The sequence below is a fragment of the Protopterus annectens genome, chromosome 6.part0 (genome assembly GCF_019279795.1).
Source record: "Protopterus annectens isolate FY-2018-M chromosome 6.part0, PAN1.0, whole genome shotgun sequence".
Classification (NCBI taxonomy): Eukaryota; Metazoa; Chordata; order Ceratodontiformes; family Protopteridae; genus Protopterus; species Protopterus annectens.
In genome coordinates, this window is record NC_056737.1 from 1996790477 (window position 1) to 1996810232 (window position 19756).

At 40.7% G+C, this 19756-nt stretch overlaps 1 protein-coding gene across 1 annotated transcript in view; it reads right to left on the bottom strand.

The window, feature by feature from the left end:
- AGPS (alkylglycerone phosphate synthase) overlaps nt 1-19756 on the bottom strand; it is a 1624661-nt gene that overhangs the window by 1194782 nt on the left and 410123 nt on the right. Inside the window, exon 3 of the mRNA XM_044075311.1 lies at nt 3783-3873. Within this exon, the coding sequence (XP_043931246.1) occupies nt 3783-3873 (91 nt within the window). The remainder of the gene's footprint in view (nt 1-3782; nt 3874-19756) is intronic.

Here is a 19756-nt window from a genome sequence, read left to right on the forward strand (position 1 = left end):
CCAGTGTGAACCCCCCCCCAACACACACACACACACACACACACACACACACACACACACACACACACACACACACACACACACACACACACACACACCTATGCCTAAGCTCACACAGACTCTCAATTACTGCTTATCCTTGTATATTGCTTGGATGGACTACAAACAACGCAATGCAGAATGGCCTGGTCCAGTGATTTAGTGGTAGACCAAGTACAGATACAGAGCACTATACCCCACGTTCTTACTACACGACACATGCGTACTCACTGCAACGGACTTCCTCGGTACTGGTGAATGCAGCGCTAACAATAAGACACGTTGAATGCAAGGATCAGGCAAGCATTTAGTTCAATACTGCAGTAAGTCTACATCAAGTCACAAAATTTTCTAAGAGAGGAGAACTTGAATGGCATACGGGACACACGGCATGCCAGTTTTAATAGCAAATGTGTCAGATTCATAGCAGAAGAAAAAGGGGGGAAAGGAAGTAGCCTGCAAAAAAAAAAAACAATCGTGTATGGCCTCAGTCTCCAGTTCATAAAGGCTTTTCAGAAATGAAAGTCAGTACAGCAGCAAAAGAAACCTGATTATTATGAGAGAGAGAGAGGTATCTTCCCAGGGGAACAAAGAGGCAGAGAGGACTTTAAAGAACAAAAAGCTGTATTAGTGGAAAAGCACAACTATTAAAGTGTCTTTACCCTACTTGCCTATGACTAAGCAAACATGTACTTTGTGTGAGAGCAAAATACTTTTCCTCCTTTTAAAATGCCATGCAGTAAAAATGACATTCTTCTTTTCGACTATATATCAATATGCTACTTTTCGTTTGTCTTAGAAGCTAGGAGCACACACTGTACGGCGGTTTTCAGGTAACTAACCAAGAACAAATCTAAGCACCAGCATCAACACAGTTATCAGTAACAATGTAAGAAATGGAATCAGAACTACCAGTGTTGACAGGACAGGGACCTGTGACATCATGAGTGATAGGAGGACTACCACCATTAGGACCAGTGCTAGAACTGACATTTTACTGCAATTTGACGTGATGCCAGCTTAAAGAATTGTGGTACCAATGCCAAAATCATTAGTATCAGGGACTGCAATTTGACATGTGATGCCAGCTTAAAGAATTGTAGTACCAGTGCCAAAGTCATTAGTTCCAGCGATATCAAAGCAGGAGAAAAAAAAAACAGGGAGAAGGAACACTGAAGCGTCAGCCCAGAGTTTTGAGTAAGGCCTCTGCCAATTTATCATCTCTGTAGAAGAGGTGAAAAGAGAAAGGCAGACATCAGTGCACTTGACGTGAAACCCAAGGGTTGAACTGGGATAAAGGGAATCTCAGCTGCCATGCATCCATTATTATTACAGTGGGAATCATTAACACTTTTAAACTAGCTGTAGACTTTTCCATAATTTGGACAGCAGACATTTCTGCAGTACTGGCAGCAGAAAAAATGTGAGATACTTGGAGGAAAGTTTTTTGGAAGATCTCTGATTTTAGGAAGAGCGAAAACAGACACACTACTTCTGCTGAGGAAGGTACTTTAGGAAATAAACCGCCTTAAAATGAATCAGAACAATTAGCTAATAAAAAAAGATACAGAAAAAGAACATTATTCACACAACTCCTAAATAAACTATAATCTCACAAAAAAAAGATAATACCACCAGAGTCCCTTTTTACCTATCAAAAGGGAAGTGCTGCAAGGAAAATATGCAGAGACAGACATATGTGATGCATAAGAAGATGCAGCTACTCCTGACAGCCTGGAAAAGTGTTAACTGCCGAGCACTTCTCATGCTGCAGTTGTTGCATCAGTCCGACTAGTTAGAGAGGATGAAACGCACTCTGAAAAGATTATAGCTTTCTTGATAAGAAATAAACAGTTGACAAAGTACTTTCAAGCAGTGGTACTAAGAGGTGAAAATAATGATATACACATATATATGTACATGGGTCTACTTTACAACAGCGAAATGCCAGTAGACTGACTTTTAAAACACTGAGATGAAAATATCAAAGTTTCAGATGACTGAAACTTTACTATACCGACAGTTACAAGACTGAACATTGAAAATGCTGACTTTGCCAGCTGAGCAGAACAGGACAATTGCTAATTTCCACAGCATAGTACGATCTCAGAGTTGGTATATTTAATTTGCAGGGGGGAGGTTGGGGGTGCAGCCCCTGCAAACACGTAAAAGCAATAAATAAAATAAATGTGATAATGGATTGAGGAATTTCCAATGAATATTCATGCGGGTGGTATAGATAGATTCATGAATATTCAGTGAGATTTGCTATTAGTATGCGGGTAATGGTTGTTAGGCGGGGTTTAGGTGAGTTAGGTACGTAACACGGAGTTTTAAAGTGACAGTGCTATGTTTATGTAGCATGAGTTCTTACATTTGTAATTGTATTAAACGGGAGTTAATTTGGACTTTTTACTTTGGGTTTTGCAGAGTTGGAAATATGACTTACAATGTTTTCTTTTGTAGGATTTGTATGGTTACATCGGTTATGGGGTAAAGTCACATGTCTGCGTTGGTTAAGTTGGTGTTTTGAGAATCGGCTTATTGAATTTCGTTATTTTAATAGTCTGCAATGTAAGTTGTCAGGATTCAATTTTCTCATCTCGGCATTTTAAAATTCGGTCTACTAGCATTTCGCTCTTGTAAAGTAGACCCATATACATATATATATATATATATATATATATATATATATAAATATATATACATATATAGATATATAGACACACACACACACACACACACACACACACACACACACACACACACACACACACACACACACACACACACAAACATATGAAAACAACGTACATAACACCCACAAACCTGTCAAATGCAGTTTGCAGCATATTTCCAAGGCAGGAAAATAAATAAATAGACTGTATATGAAAACAAATTCTAAGTGCATGTGTACTCATTTCCTTGTAAACTGTTAAACAGTAACACTGTAATTTTTATCCAACTTACTTTCAGTGCTGTCATGGGAATAAGTACCTTAGTAGCTTATCTCAACTCACTCATCCTAGGGTGAGGAAGGTTACACCCCACTTGACTAATTACTCCCAAATGGAGGATTGTGCATCTGCAATGACCATAGGACCACAGCATGTGGACTTAATCTCAAGTCGGTGACAGCAGCTCTCAAGTTGCATGACAGTACATACACACCACAGGGAGAGTGTAGAATGCCACCTGCAATGTTGCAGGTTCCCACACCAGTCATGAGGAGTAGGGATAGGGTTATTAAGGGGAAAAGTCCCAATTGCTGCATGTATTATAGTTTTCAAAACTGGTTCTCACTCGTGGTGAAGGAAGACCTGTTCGAACATGATGGTTATTAGGCAGAAATAAAAAATAAAATGCTTCTGACTACAGAAGTTTTTGTTTTTTTTAATCACAAATACTTACTGCACAACACTGTTTCAAAAATCACATTTAAAAAGTTGCTGAAAATTTTGGGTATGTGTGCACCTGCCATGAGTTGGAACTAAGAAAATGTAAACAGAAGTGCTGCAGAATAAGGACAAGGAGATATTCTTCAGCATCATCACTTCTATTTTGTATTTACAAATGCAAATAAGTTTCTTTTAACTAATTATTTTTTATCAGTTTTTCAAGACATACAAAATATACACCTTTTAATAAATAAAACTCGTGATATGCAACCTAACATGCATGCTCATTTCTGTGATGGGTACAGGGTAAAATAGAAGTAAATGAATCATTGGCTTTATACTTACTCTGGATACACTTTTGTGATCTAAACTTGCTCCAAAGGTTTTTTCCATCCATTCCCTCAAAGTTGGCAAAACCATACCACTCAACCGATACCTGGATTAAATCATACAATTTAAATGTCAGTTTTCTTGGAACAATCAATTGTATTTTCACAGAAGAAAAATATCATGTATAACGGCAGTGATAGAAAAGCAGCTGAATTTCAATAAATACAGACAGCTAATATACTGACTACAAGTGATTCTGTTACAGTTATTCACAACAAACTAAACAAATATCAAGTCAGGTTTCACTAGCACTCTGTTCACATAACAAGCTAATATACAATTCTCTAACTCCGTGTGCATCAAAGCCATACGAGCTTATAATGTCCATGTGTATAAAAACTAAGTGCTGTACATATTTTGTAACCTGAAAATTCATTTACTGCCAAAAATAAAGACTGACCAGCACTTTATGTAGCACCTAATACCACATAAAAGCATGATAGTAAATCTGTCCTAGGTCAAATAAATCTGAAAGCATACATTTAAAGTTGTAGAGCAAGATCAAATATGTTACCAATCTGTCAGGGTGAGTAAAACCATGTTTTTTGTCAAATGAACTATTATTCCTTTAACATTTTTCAGTGAACTATGCTGAAAAAAGGTAACTCAGAGGAGAATTTTTGACAGGAGCAATGCTCACCACTCATCTGGAAAACCCATTACCCCCCCCCCCCCCCCCACTGCTGTTACCCACCACTTCAAATGGAGAGAGATGCACATGCAAAACAGGCAGACTTTAAAAGAAATTACAACTTACACTGAGGTTTGGTGACACAGAGGCATTTATAACAGATTGAGAAAGGTTCCCTGCATCATACTTCTCAACTTTACATATTTTCGCAGAATGTCCAGAGTTTTGCCTCATATTTCGGTCCATTTTTCCAAAAATTGCGGTTTTCTGGCAAATTAGTGGCAAATCATTATAGACTAAAGTTAAAAAATAATGACAGACATTTGAGTTTCAGACTTCATACCCTTCAGAAAATTCATGTTAATGCAAAACCTGTTATTTTATCAACGTTATAAGTTTGTAAGAGCAATATTTAAAAATTGCCCATATTTTTGGGCCTTTGTCCTATTTTATTGATGGCTTTATCCAGATTTCTTGCTCTAAGAGGTTGAGAAGTACGTCCTGCATGGGTCACTTTACCTTTCACTTAAATGGACCAGTTTTGACTGAATGAGCTTTGATTAAATGGCTGGCAGTTAAGGCACCTGTATCCCCTGCATCTAGTTTATCAGTTTGGTCAAAGTCAGTCAATTCATCAGAGAACAGAGACTGTAAAAACAGCACATTTTCAAATGTCAGCAGTGTCAATATATTAAGAACTACAAGCAGAAAAATAAAAAAAAAAGTTGAGTTTGATACCAAATTATTTTCACATGCGTAAGCTAAATCTTTACAGAGTATGTGAAATTACTACAGCCACACATCATTGTCAGTAATACTCATAATAATAGTCCCTTCTTGCTCGCTCCCCTTTACATCTCATCCACAATTATTCTAGGCTCATCTGAATCTTCTGCAGATTCATATGCCTTTTTATCTGTAGGATATCTTTTCCACCCTCTTTACATAAAGCACTTCATTAAGTCATACATAACTCTACATTTCACTGTCTACAAATCCATTCTCTCCCACTCAGTCCATCCTTCTTCAGTTCCCACTGGTAAATCCCCATTAGCAAAGAATTCCTTTCCAAACAGCGAATAATATCAGCTAGTTGGTGGGAGGAGTTGAGAAAATGCATTCCTCATTTAGATAGAAATATTTGGAGGCATCTCTCTATTTAGGTGGAGTGCTTGTTTAGCTTGATTGATGTACTCTGCCTGAATATTGCTGATCTCTGTCTGCATTTTATTTTGAATTGAAGTTTTTTCATTTAAGGTTTGGTTACTTCTATTTTTTATCTTTTTATTGTACTGCATTTGTTTTGTTTTTAACTTTTCTGTTCTGTTGTTTTAAGAGGTCTTGGCTAGGGGGTCAGTTAGACAAGTTAGCAAAAGATTCCTCTGCAAACAGCAAATTAGTCGGAGGAACTGAGAAATAGCATTCCTGTTGCATTCTTAAACTTGGTGGCTTTTGAGCTGGCCTCTCCTACTGTAAATCTGATTTTGGTCACTCATCCCAGTCATATCTCATCAGCTCATTCTACTGAGTATGGAGAGATCAGCTGGGAAGGCCCACCCCCTTAGTTTCTTAACCTTGAATTATCTTCTGTTTCCTCCTTTCCCACAACTTAAAAAATACACTTTATTCAGCTGTGTTTACTGTACTTGTGTTTCCTCTTACTTTACTACTTTGTTTTGCTTTTGCTTCTTAAAATTGTTCAATTGCATTTATTCTGCTGTACTTATTATTGCTTGTTAATAGCCTGATTACACTGCAACAGTTATTCTAAGCCTCTTAATTTTGGTTTAAGCACCTGGGCTTAAGGCCAATTGTCCTATATTAAGTTTGGAGCCTACACTCTTGTGGCAGGAGAGGGTAGCCTCTCCCCTTCTGAGCTGGGAATTGCTGGTTGAAGGATTATTGTACTTGCTAAAGCACCTGGGTTCCAAACCAGTTGTTTTACATTAGGAAGATTTGTGGTCTAAACTCTTGTGGTCAGGAAAGCCTACACCCTTCTAAGCTGAGAATTGCTGATTGAAGGCTTACTGTACCGGTTATTATGAAAGGGTCTCAGTTCTGGTTTAAGCACTTGGGCTACAAACCAGTTATTTTACATTAGGAAGGATTGTGGTTAACACTCTTGTGACAGGAGAGTGTAGCCTACACCATTCTAAGTTGGGAATTGCTGGTGAAGACTTATTGTGTCTGTTATTCTAAGTGTCTTTGTTCTGGTTTAAGCATTTGGATTCCAGACCAGTTATTTCATACTAGGAAGGTTTGTGATCCACACTCTTGTGGGAGTATTCAACTGAATTGCTGCTTTATTTAAACTTTTTTTCCTGCTGTTGCGACTGCAATTTTCTGCACTTTGAATTTCTAGTACTTCTGCACTTTATGGCATAGGCGAGATCCAGGCTTGCTGAATCTAGACTGCTTGGTGTCATTGGTCACTTTGTTTAAAATCGTTTAACTTCACTTGTATGGCATGGCATTATTAAACTATGGTATTTTAAGGACAATCCATCCAGATGTATTTCATGGCCATGACAGTCATATGCCCATGCTCCAAATTCCTCCTCAATGGAACCAGAAGTCATCTGTGCTTTCCCACAAACTTGAGCATGATAAATGGGTCAGTGCATTAAAATAAAAAAACATGATGAAGTGGTAAATGCAAAATGGAGTACAACCTTAACATTTTAATGTTTTTGAACCTTACAGTGAGTGACATCCTTGAAGGTAAACACAATGATGAAAAAGTCCTAGAAGAAGCCTGAATGCCTAAGACCAGTCTCAACCATGATAGCTTCTGAAAAGGCCCTTTATCCCAAAAGAAACCTAAAACAACTAAAATCCTGCACTGCTGCTCTGATTTGTTTATGGTGAAAATAGATCTAACACCACTTCTAGAGGATCTTTTCATGCAGCATTTGCAGTGGGAAGCTTTTTATGGAGAAATGTTTAAAGGCATGATCACAGTGATTCCCAAGTCAATTAAGATCTACCCAAGATTAGAATGTGCAGATTACATTCTGATCTCAGATCCTCATGGGCCAAGTGTCTCATGGGATGACTCCTTTGAGATCAAACAACTAGTACGCAATAAGCAAGTGCTTTCAAGAAAAGTTAAATCACTGCCCATGTAAGAAAGGTGTTGGAAATCACAACATACATGGTGAGTTTTTAAAAGCCAAATATGTTTTTTGGGGAGGTGTTTGTACCATCACCAAAACTTTGAAGCTCTCCTGCTTCCCTTATCAGCCTTCAACCACAGACTGTTCAAAGTACACTCTAGGCTGTGCTTACTTAAAACTGCTCACCAACTCTTACTACATTCCACCAATTAGGACTATTCTACTTGACATTTCCTGTGAAAATCAGTTGGCACTTTCTTCCTAACGCAGAAATGGACACTGAAAACTCTACAGTAGTTATACTCCAGATCTTGTATGCCACTGTCCTCTTTCCACATCAGCCAAACCAGACCAGCAGTTGCCAATGGCAACTAATAAAAGTCACTAAAACTGTCATGAATGAAGTATGTAAAAAAAAAAAAAAATACAGTTGTGTAAAATCTTACCAGAACAGTAGATGTCCTTTCCTTCACTGCTGCAGTATTCTTTACCTTTAGGATTCCCTGCCACTGTAAGCCCGACATCCAGCCAGTATACCAAAGCCTACTGTTGCTTTAAGCTATGCCAAACATCACACACATACTCCTCAGATAGTGTACTGCATAAAGGTGACATCTGGACATACCATCCTCAGAACTGATTGCCCCAGTAGGAACAGCAGTCTAAGGAAACCCAGGAGGTAACCAGTACATCCAGGAAGGTAAAGAACTAAGGGGAAGGATGGGAGCAGCAAATACTGCAGCAGTGAAGGAAAGGACATCTACCATTATGGTAAGATTTTACACAACTCTTCTATGTCCTTAACATTCCCTGCTGCAGTATTCTTTATGTTTGGGAGAGCACTGCTTCAGTATTCTTTATGTTTGGGAGTGCGCCAAAGCTCAGGAAGCAACTTCGGAGGAGGAAATAGCAGTAGAGCCCTCTAGGAAGCCATGAAGAATGGCACTAGAGAAACCAGCTCTAGTTCTGGAGATATCATCCAACTTATAGTGCTTGATAAATGTAGGCACAGAAGTCCAGGTAGCTGCTTCATGAATAAAATTAGTATATATATACTCTTGAAAAAAGCATCAGAAGAAGCCACAGCTCTAGTAGAATGAGCCATTACAGAAAAAAGAAGGCTTTTACCAAGAAAAGTATAACAAAAAGAAACAGCCTTTGAAATCCAAGAAGAAATAGTTTGTTTGGATACAGCTAATCCTAAGGACCTAGGATGAAAAGAAACAAACTGATCAGAGTTTCTAATAGCTTTAGTCTTATCCAAATAAAATTGGGGTTGTCTATATATGTTCAAACTATGCAGCACCCTCTCATTGTCAGATTGTGGCGAAGTGAAAAAGTAAACAAATGAATAGACTGATTAAGTGACATAAAGGAAGGATCAGTATGTAAGAACAGGCATGAAGCTCAGACATCCATCTGGCAGAAGAAAGGGCCAACAAAAGAAAAGTCTTCCAAGAACAAAGTTGCAAAGAAGCTGAAGCAGCAGGCTCAAAAAGAGCCCAAATCAGCTTCTCCAAAACAAAATTAAGATCCCAGGAAGGAGGAACAGGCTTCCTCGGAGGTCTCATATGAAGAGCGCCTTTAAGGAACTGTTTAGCATCAAAGGAGAAGATAAAGACAGGTAAGCAGACAGAGCTGATAAACAGGCCTTAATAGAAGAATGGGGCATACCAATATTGAGCAACTCACACAAATAAGATAGGACCAAAGGAATATCCACAGTAAGTGGGTCCAAGTTATGAGAAAGACACTAAACAGAAAACCTCTTCCATTTAGATAAGTAAGATTTCCTAGTAGTGGATTTTCCTAGTAGCAGGTTTCCTGGCCTCCTGCAGGACCTTCAGCATGTCCTCAGAAAAAAGGTGTCAATGTGGAATCAAAATCCTATCACCCACAGTGTCAGCTGAAGAGTGGACAGATGAGGATGGATGAGAGATCCCTTGTCTTGTGTGAGTAGATGCAGCCTGTGAGGTAACTTGTGATGACTGCCCTTGGCTAAATGCAGAATTAGAGGGAACCAATGCTGTTGTGGCCAAAAGGGAGTCACTAACAAGATTTTGGGAGTATCCTGTCAAATTTTGACCAGTACTTTTGGAAAAGTGGATGCATAAAAAAATCCCTTTCCAAGAAAAGTAAAGGGCATCCACCTTCCACACCAGAAGACCTGGGAATCTGGCACAAAATAGAGGAAGTTGTCTGTTCAGAGGGGAGGCAAATAAATCTTCTTGAGGAGAACTCTACTGGTGGACAATGTCCAGAAACACATCCCTGTGAAGTATCCTTTTGTGGGACTGAGTTACGGACCTGTTCAGTGTGTCTGCCATAAGGTTTTGTCCTGAAGGGATGTAAGCTGCCTGAAGAGTCACTCAACACTTGACAGCAAGATCCCAAACCAAGAGTGCAATCCAGCAATGAAGGTAAGATCTTGTTCCTCCCTGTTTGTTTATATACCCACATCACTGTTGTCTGTAAATACCACGAGAGGCCCTGGAGACAAAAGAGGATGAAAAGCCTAAAGAACTAGCATAACAGCTCTCATCTCTTTGACAATGATATGCTACTTCCGCTAAAGAGACGACCACACCCCTGTACCTTTAGGGAGGCAAATGCTGCTCCCCTTCCCACATCTGATGCATCTGTGAACAATTCCAGAGAGGGAGCATGTGATGTTCGGCATACCTTAAAGCAACAGCAGGCTTTGGAACACGGTTCGAACGTCGGGCTTCCAATGACAGGAAATCCTAAATATAAAGAATACTGCAGCAGTGAATGCAAGGACATAAATTAGTTATGGTCTTAAAAGAGTTGGAGGAATTCAAGGAATTGTTTAAAATAGTAGGAAGATATACAGTACACATAAAGACAACTTTTTAAGGATGTGATCTTCAGTTAACACATTTTTTAGTAAAAGCATTACCTTTTGAATATATGCAAATTCAATGTAAGTAATGATTACTGTTTCTCTACTTTACAAATTGTTACTGCCATAGGTGACAAGGAAACTTGTAGCACTTGGTGTGTAAACAGACGTGTCTCAGCTAATGACGCTGAAAACGAAGGATATCAGACATTTTGTTTCAATGACTACACAGCAGCACTCACAGAAGCTGTTCTAGTTGAATGGGTTAATCAACTTGCCAATGAAAATGAAAGCACTACAGCTGTTCCATGCTTAAAAGAATCGACGACATAGTAGTACTGGCTTTTTCCATAGTACAAAAGAAGCACAGCACGCAAGCCAGTTTTTATTCTATTAGGTAACTAAAAGTAGTGCTTAGTCTACAACAGGTAAAGGTGACCTCTTCATCCTTCTTGTATATGATATAACTGTTACTGCCTTCTCTCTGCCATCTTTGTTGCACTACTGTGATCGATTTTACTACTTGCCTTTTTAGTTTATTAACTTGCTGACTGCAATTTTTCTGGATGCATTGCTGAAAATAGTACTTGTGTTCTGAGTACTGTGGTGCTACAAAATAATATTACACTGTTGCGCTTTGCTACTGTCATATTGTCGTTCACTACTGGCAACATATAAGATAATACTGCAGTGTTGACACTGATGCTATGCAGATATAAACCAAATTAACTTATTACCTCAGTTACTGATTGCACAGTTTGATCACTGCTGTTGCTGCATTTTTACCTGTTACTGACTACTGTACTGTTACCACACAAAGTTACTGCTCTACAGCACTGCACTAGAGTACAGATTGCCTGTGTTAGATACTTTTCTTACTTGCCTGACTCTCTGCTAACACTGCATATTTGCATTACAGTTACGGAATTTGGAACTATTCATTTAGATTATCTGGAGATATTCCTTTGAATTTACTGCATCCAGATCCACTGGGCCCAGCTAACTGCTACTCACTATAGTTACTAATTAGGTAGAGAATACAACAGGCTACTGAATAAAGCTATTGGATTTAAATTTTATAATTGTTACGGATTACTGTATTACTCCTACTACATAATTCTGTCATTTTTATTTTTTGTTTTACTACCGCAGTCACATATTCTGTTATCATTTAGCCATTTCCCATATCTTTTTGTCATCAAATCCATAATCTTATAGCTACAATAAGTTAGTTTATTATCTCTTCTTATACCAGCTCAGAAGCCATACTTGATTAACTGATACGTAGAAGCTAATTCACGCCTGGGCATTCTGGTGAAGAACTGCTAACCACAGTTAAACCTAATTTCATCCTTTACTTAAAGCTTGACATTCACATCAGATATCTAATCATGCTACTTCATTAATACTTCTCTTCCACAACACACATTTTTATTCTCTTCCACAACACACATTTTTAATCAAACTGCCGGTTGCTTTAAGATTTTTTAGTCCTGAAAGAATGCTTTTTTGGAAAGGAATGTGCCAGCACTGAACTTCACTGTGTTAACTGCCCTCTCCTGACCAGTCAAGTACTATATAATGCATTAACTGACCTTCTAGGGATGGGATATTTAAGACAGAAAAAAGTTAGACCTATACAACAATAAATCAACTAAATAGTTCAGACTTGGGAATGTTTCAAAGTTTCTGCATCATATAGGGGAGACTCTTGTGACAATTCTTTTCAAACTATAAAACAGATTTAGATTAATCTTAAACAACTTTACATTACGCACAGGTATTATAAAACTACTAGATAAACATACTGAAAAAAGCAGGATGGAGGGAGGAGATGACTATGTTATTAAGCACTGTTAAGTACCAAATATGTTCAAATAATAATAATAATAATTAGAGTAAACTACTGCTAATCCCAAATCCAACATTACTTTTGAACTTTTTCTGCATGATTTTTTTTTTAGCAAACAAACTACCAACAGTTTTGACGAAGTCCTGTTGCAGAAACTGGGCATTCGGATAGCCTGTAATACATTTAGAATAAGCATAGATGCAGTACAAAACACAATGGAGTCCAAGACTTACAACTGTTTCATGAATGGCCATACAAATGACAGAGATGCATTGACATGGTTCATAAAATCTCAAAAAAGCATTTTATTGGAGTAAAGATTTCTAGCCCTGGTGTTCAGAAAACATTTAATCTCTATTTGTGGCCACAACTACTTTGAAAACAGACATTTATTTTTCTTTTTACAAGACTCCTTCACAGAAAGACCATATTTTCATGATAATAAATTTAAAAATGAAAAAACAGAAACTTTACTGTACAACATAATAATAGACAAGTTGTACATTTCATCTTCTATGAATCTGTGTGTCTGTCACACATGCACACAAAGTGGCCAGTTCACACACCAGTTAATGAAGAGATGTTACCGCACATATGCACTTTTACTTACTCACAAATGCAATATATATATACATTATATATATATATATATATATATATATATATATATATATATATATTTATTAAAGTGGATATAAAAGAGTACACACCCCTTAAAATGCCAGGTTTTTGTGATATAAAAAAATGAGGCCAAAATAAATCATTTCAAAACGTTTCCCACCTGTAATGTGACCTATAACCTGTACAACTCAATTTAAAAATAAGCAAATCTGGTGGGCAAAAAATATAAAAAATAAAAAAACGTACAATACGCTGATTGCATAAGTGTGCACACCCTTAAACTAATACTTTGCTGTGTGTGCACACCCTTAAACTAATACTTTGTTGAAGCACCTTTTGATTTAATTGCAACATTCAGTCTTCTTGTTAGGAGTCTGTCAGCATGGCACATCTTGACTTGGCAATATTTGCCCACTCTTCCTTGCAAAAGTGCTCCAAATCTGTCAGATTGTGAGGACATCTCTTGTGCACAGCCATCTTCAGTTCGCACCACAAATTTTCTATTGGATTTAGGTCTGTGTTCTGGCTGGGGCACTCAAACTTCAATTTTCTTCTGGTGAAGCTATTCTTTTGTTAATTTGGATGTATGATTCTGGTCATTGTCGTGTTGAAAGGTGAAATTCCTCTTCATCTTTAGCTGCCTAGCAGATGCCTGAAGGTTTTGGGCCAAAAGCGACTGGTATTTGGAACTGTTCATAATTCCCTCCACCTTAATTAAAGTCCCAATTCCAGCTGAAGAAAAGCAATCCCAAAGCATGACACTGCCACCACCATGCTTCACCGTGGGGATGGTGTTCTTTTGGTGATGCAAAGTGTTGTTTTTGCGCCAAACGTACCATTTGGAATTGAGGCCAAAAAGTTCATCCTTGGTCTCATCAGAGCATAACACATTTTCCTACATGCTTTTGGGAGACAATGTATTGTTTTGCAAATTTTAGCCGGGCCTGGGTGTTTTTTTGTGTAAAAAAAAGGCTTCCATCTTGCAAACCTACCCCATAGTCCAGACATATGGAGAATACAGTAGATTGTTGTCACATATAGTACACAACCAGTACTTGCCAGAAATTCCTGCAGCTCCTTCAGTGTTCCTGCAGGTCTCTTGGCAGACTCCCTGACCAGTTTTCATCTGATCTTTTCATAAATTTTGGAGGGACGTCCAGTTCTTCACAACGTCACTGTTGTCCCATATTTTCTCCACTTTTTGTTCCATAGTATATCCAATGCTGTGGAAATGTTTTTGCACCCTTCTCCTGACTGATATCTTTCAACAATGTGATTCTTTTGATGCTTTGTAAGCTCCTCTCTGAAAACCATGGCTTTTGCTGTAGCAGGCAATTGAGTAAATGTCAGGAAAATCCTACCAGGACAGCTGAACTTTATCTGGGGTTAATCAGAGTCTCTCTAATTGATGGCAGGTATGTACCCAAGAAGACTGAATGCTGTAATTAAATCAAAAGGTGCTTCAGCAAAGTATTAATTTAAGGGTGCGCACACACAACAAAGTATTAGTTTAAGGGTGTACACACTTATGCAACCAGCATATGGTACGTTTTTTATTTTTAACATTTTTTCCCCTAACAGATTTGTTTGTTTTTCAATTGAATTGTACAGGTTATAGATCACATTAAAGGTGAGAAAAGTTTTGAAATTATTTATTGTGGTCTCATTTTTTTATATCACAAAAACCTGGCATTTTAACAGGGGCATGTATACTTTTTATATTCACTGTGTGTATATGTACATATATCTATATAAAGAAATTATGTACTCACAATAACATTCCATCCGAGTAGTAGTACTTCATTTGTCTTCAACCTGTGGGTTACAGATCCGTAACAGATCCGAACCAGCAACTCCTCCCCTTACCCATAATACACCTCCACTGCCTTCCATCCCCAGATCGAGTTTGCTGAACCTTATACTGAGAACTCAACCTGAAAAAATGTACTTGTGACCAACGCTGCATCCCGTAGGCTGATCATTTGCCAAGGTTCAGGGGAAAAGATGGAGGGATGGTTCATAGGTAGGTACTAGGCTATCGGCCCAAGGACCTACGTAAGCCTAGCCAACAAGGTTCATTGGCTTACGCCACTCAAGAAAGTTATTTTCCTGTACCACTGTCGAGCAGAGACACGGAAGTGATCCCCGGGGTGTATTTCCTATTTCCCATCCACTCATCAAGAGTTTTCTTGAAGAGTGCTAATGAAGAACTTTGCTTGACATAGATGGGTAGCCTGTTCCAGAGTATGGGAAGTCTCTGGGACAGGAATCTATCCCTCCAGCATGTCCTGTTTATTGTGGTGACAAGGTTTAATTCCCTAGAGCGTGCACCTTGGAGGGATTGGGATTTCTTTAGGAGTAGCATGTCCAAAAGCTCTGGGTTTGACATAACTTTATATGTTAGGCAGAGATCACCTCGGAGTAGGCGATATGCTACGGAGTAAAGCTGGAGTTTTTTGAAGCGGTCCGTGTAGGGCATTTGTTTGAGGCCAGTAATCCTCTTTGTGGCCTTTCCAGCTGCTGCAGATGTCTTGTGAGGTACATTCCAAAAGGGGCATTGTACTCTATAATGGGTCGAATGAGTGTCGAGTAGAGGGGAACAATGACCTCTTTTTTCCTGGATGAGAACCCTTTTATGATGAGGTGTGCCACGTAGAAGGACTTCCTGACTACTGTGGCGATGTGACTATCAAAGGAGAGACTACTGTCCACCTGGGTCCCAAGGTCTCTTATCGCGCATTCGGTGTTAAGTAGACTGCTGCCTATGTGGTAGTTCGTGGGTACAGAGTTTTTACCAAAGGGGTGACACTGCACTTTTTGGCATTGAGCTTCAGGCCATGGTTCTGACACCAGGCATTTGTTCTCAGTGAGGCCCTTCTGTGGGATGTCCACATCATTTGGGGACTTGACTATGGCTCCTAGTTTGCAGTCATCTGCGAACTTCATTAGCCAGAGGCCTTCTGCGTTAGCCTGTACTTCAGAGAAGTAGATACCAAACAGGGAGGTCCCAGGACAGAACCCTGTGGTACTCCACTTGTCACTGCTTTGAGATCAGATTTGGAGTCTGCAACTTTTACAGTGTGGGTTCTGTCAGTGAGCCAGATGGCAACTCATCTTGTGACGTAGGGATTTATACCTAGTTTAGCTATAATTCCAGAATGGGGGATGGTGTTGAAAGCCTTGGCGAGGTCAAGATAGGCTGTGTGAACCACCTTACCCTCATCTACAGCTTTGGTGACTGCCTCAAAGAAGTCGATCAGGTTCAGGAGGCATGATCTGCCTTTCACAAACCCGAACTGGGTGGGATCCAGAGTTTGGAGGGGATTCAGGCACCTAGGCGGTGTGACACTCACCTGTGAGACAGCTGGATGTGGACACATAGCAGGATGACAAATTAGCTGCAGTGACAAAGGACTGTGGACAATTCCCTGTCAGAATTGAGGGAACCCCTACACCCTAACCACAGGTGGCACATACAAACCCCCACAGTGATACACTGTGCACCCCCTTAGAAGCCACCATGTGCAACAGTTAGTCGAAAATGTGGCTGGCATAGCATGCCACGTGGGCAGGAAAGTGGTACCATGGAACCTGTGTGCTATGGGCAAAGCCTTTATTAATTGAATATGCAATGTGATGTATGTAGTGCTTGGTGCGTACTAAACTCAAACAGTATCACAACTTGTAGAAATGTGCCACAGCATGGAGGAAATCCTGCACATCACTGTAGTCACACTTATGTTTTAAGATGTGATTTAGGCGATGCTCCCTTACTACAATAGCCTTCCTACGCGGTGTTACAGGCATCCCCCTCAGAAGAGATTCACGTTGGGTATCCGTCAAGTTCTGCTCCTGCTGCAGAACACACAGAAGGTCGGCTAGCTGTACAGTAGGGTGTCCCAGTAATACCTTCAGCCGATGATGCCACGCCTCCACCTGGTTGTTAGTACGCAGGAAGTCCATTTCTGAGACATCGGACACATTCCAAAACTGCAAAGGGTATGACGATGGTATTCGTGTCTGTACTGAACAGCGGGGATGCATACTTGCGTGGTCGGCCTCGTACATAATGATGGTCTAGAATTCTGGTAAGGAAGCCACAATGTCCAGAAAAGCAGGGACAACATCATCCAATTGTAGGAATGCCAACGCTATTAGCTTGCGGATGGCACTGGAGAAAGCAGTGTCCGCGCCATAGAGGGCGACAAGGTGGTGATGCTGGATCTGGTGCTAGATGATCTGTGCAAAATGGAATAGGCATCCCTTCAGAATACTCTTAGGGAATGCCTTCCGGCTGGCACGAATTGCTGCCTTCTCAAAATCAGTCATAATATACTGTGGAGACGAGGTGCAGCCCTGTTCAGCAGCCATACCCTTCAGTACCTCCCACAAAGTGGTGTATGCAGACTCCGACTTCCGTGTCATGAGACAGTACACCAGGGGTACTATCCTTGTTGAGGTGGGGGTGCCAATACAGCCATGTAATGTATATAGCTGGCGACATATATCAGCCCGTGTGGAAAAGGTGCCATCACCAAGAATGATGTCGGATCTGCACAGGTTGGTCAAGTTCTGTGTGGTAGTAAGTAATACCAAGAAAGCTGTACCATCCATAGCCGACCTTCTACGGAGGATGAAGCTGTCACTATGGAGTGGATACTGGCTGACATCAATATCTGCAAGTGTTGCTGGAGGTGTAGCCATGGATACCCGTGCCCGCTGCCGTACCCTGGTAATGCTTCGTCGAAGGGTTGCATGACAAGGCATCTCCTGTAGTACGTTGTCATCTGCTGTGCCTAGGACACTCTGCATTACCAAGCTTGGCAATTCATTACCAGTTACCGACCTCTGCCGCAGTTCTGCTTGCAGTGTAGCCACTTGGGCCATTGTTGCATCCGGGCCGTACTGGTGTGGCAGTGATTTTAGCAATTCTTCACCTCTTCCTGGTGAACAGTGATGGCACGTCCTCTGCATGCCTTTACTCTCCGCTCGATACATGCCCAGTATAGTTTTGGTGGTGCCTCACGTGCCAAATGGTAGAGGTACCCCTCCACCACCAGCATTGGTTTGCCACGTTGGCTGGGCACTGTGCTGTATCTGTTGCCAAGCAGACCAGGGCTATACAGATACATAGATTCCAGCATGGTAGCAGCACTAGTTGACGGCCTCTCAGAATCCATCACAGCCAGTCTAGCTTGGTACGGGATATACAACCAGCCTTGGAGCAAGTCCCTTCCAGACAGTGGGTTATTCGCTTTACACCTCCTTGTCTTGTACTGTGTGTATTAGCACTGACTGTCACAGTGGCCCTGTAAAGCTTTGTGCACTCCACCCATCTCTGACTGCCTCTCCGCTATGGTTTCAATGTCTGCAGTTAACACAGCCCTGGAGTTGCCATATGCTTGTAATCTGGTAGGTGTCCACGAAGCCTAATTGCAGCACAGGTTCTGAGTGTACTGCACCGGCCCCCTTTAACTCCCAGTTGTTGCTGCTGGCCAATAAGGGTGTAGGGCCCAGTCCCAGTTTCAGTGGCAGATGTTACATAGGGAGGTACCTCTGTGTTGCACCCTTGTCTGCCTACATGGGACTGCGTACTTGTCTACACTCCTGTTGCAGGGACAACTGGGCGGGTTTGGCAAGACCTGCATGACTTACACTGATGTGAAGTGGGAGATGGGTTACTGCTACTGGGTTAGTATTCCATGCTTTACCAGGTTGGCATGTTCACACCTAACACTGCACTCAGGGGCTCTAACAGGATAGGTACTGTTTGTTGCAGGCATGCCTCATATTTGGGTTTGTCCTATGCTACAGCCCTCCTGATGTGACATGCTTCCTACTAGTGCACAAACTAGTTTTTCACTAGGTTATAGTGTGTGTGGGGTATTGATTCTGACACTACAGTGTCTGTACCTTTAAGGGTATAGCCTAACACATGACCTAGTATTTTTTTCACCATTTCTCTGGGTAAGCTGTGCTGTGTTTTACTGTACGTGATGTGGATTTTACTTCCTGCTTCTCGGGGACCGTTTGCTGTGTTTGCCTGGACAACAGGGGCTGTAACAGTAAGTAATAGTTGCATTTATGCTTTTGCATTACTTTTGTAGCACTACCGTTGTGCCGTTTTTGTCTTCTCGATCAGTGTGTATTTGCCAGCCGTGTACACTGTATTTCGACAGTCTGCGTGTTTGCTTTAGGGGCCGTCTGCTTTTGTAAGTTTTTCTACCGCCATAGCTTTCCACGGCGTATCTGCCTTTCGGCAGCACCACTCTACAGTTTAGCGGTGCTGCGGCCTTCTAGTTATGGCGATGTAGCTCGCGGGCATTTGTCTCGTGATCTACACGCTGGAACCCGTTTGGAGGTTACCAATGTCTTTGTTTAGGAGTTCCATGATGATACGTTCCATGGCCTTGCAGACCAGGTTCATCAGGCTAATAGGTCGATAGTTCCCGGGATCAGTAGTGGCTCCCCCTTTGTGGAGTGGGATAACTGTTGCTGTGCACCATTCAGTGGGCACAAAGCCTGATGCAAGGCTATTATTGAACATGGTGCTTAAGTGGGGAGCCAGTTCATTCTGAAGTTTGTGTAAAATGCAACCTGGGATGTTGTCCAGTCCCATGGATGCTGTGTTTTTGGCTTTAGAGAGTGCAGCTTTTACCTGCATAGTTGTTATTACAGGGACTCTGCATTCTACCTGTATAGATATGGGCCCTTTAGGGGGTGAGAGGGGGGTAAAGTTAGCACTGAACCTATCTGCCAGGATGTTGGCAATATCAGTTGGTTCGGTAATTTTCGTGCCTTTGTGCTGCAACTCAGAGCAGATCTGGGTGTTGCCATCGAGATTCT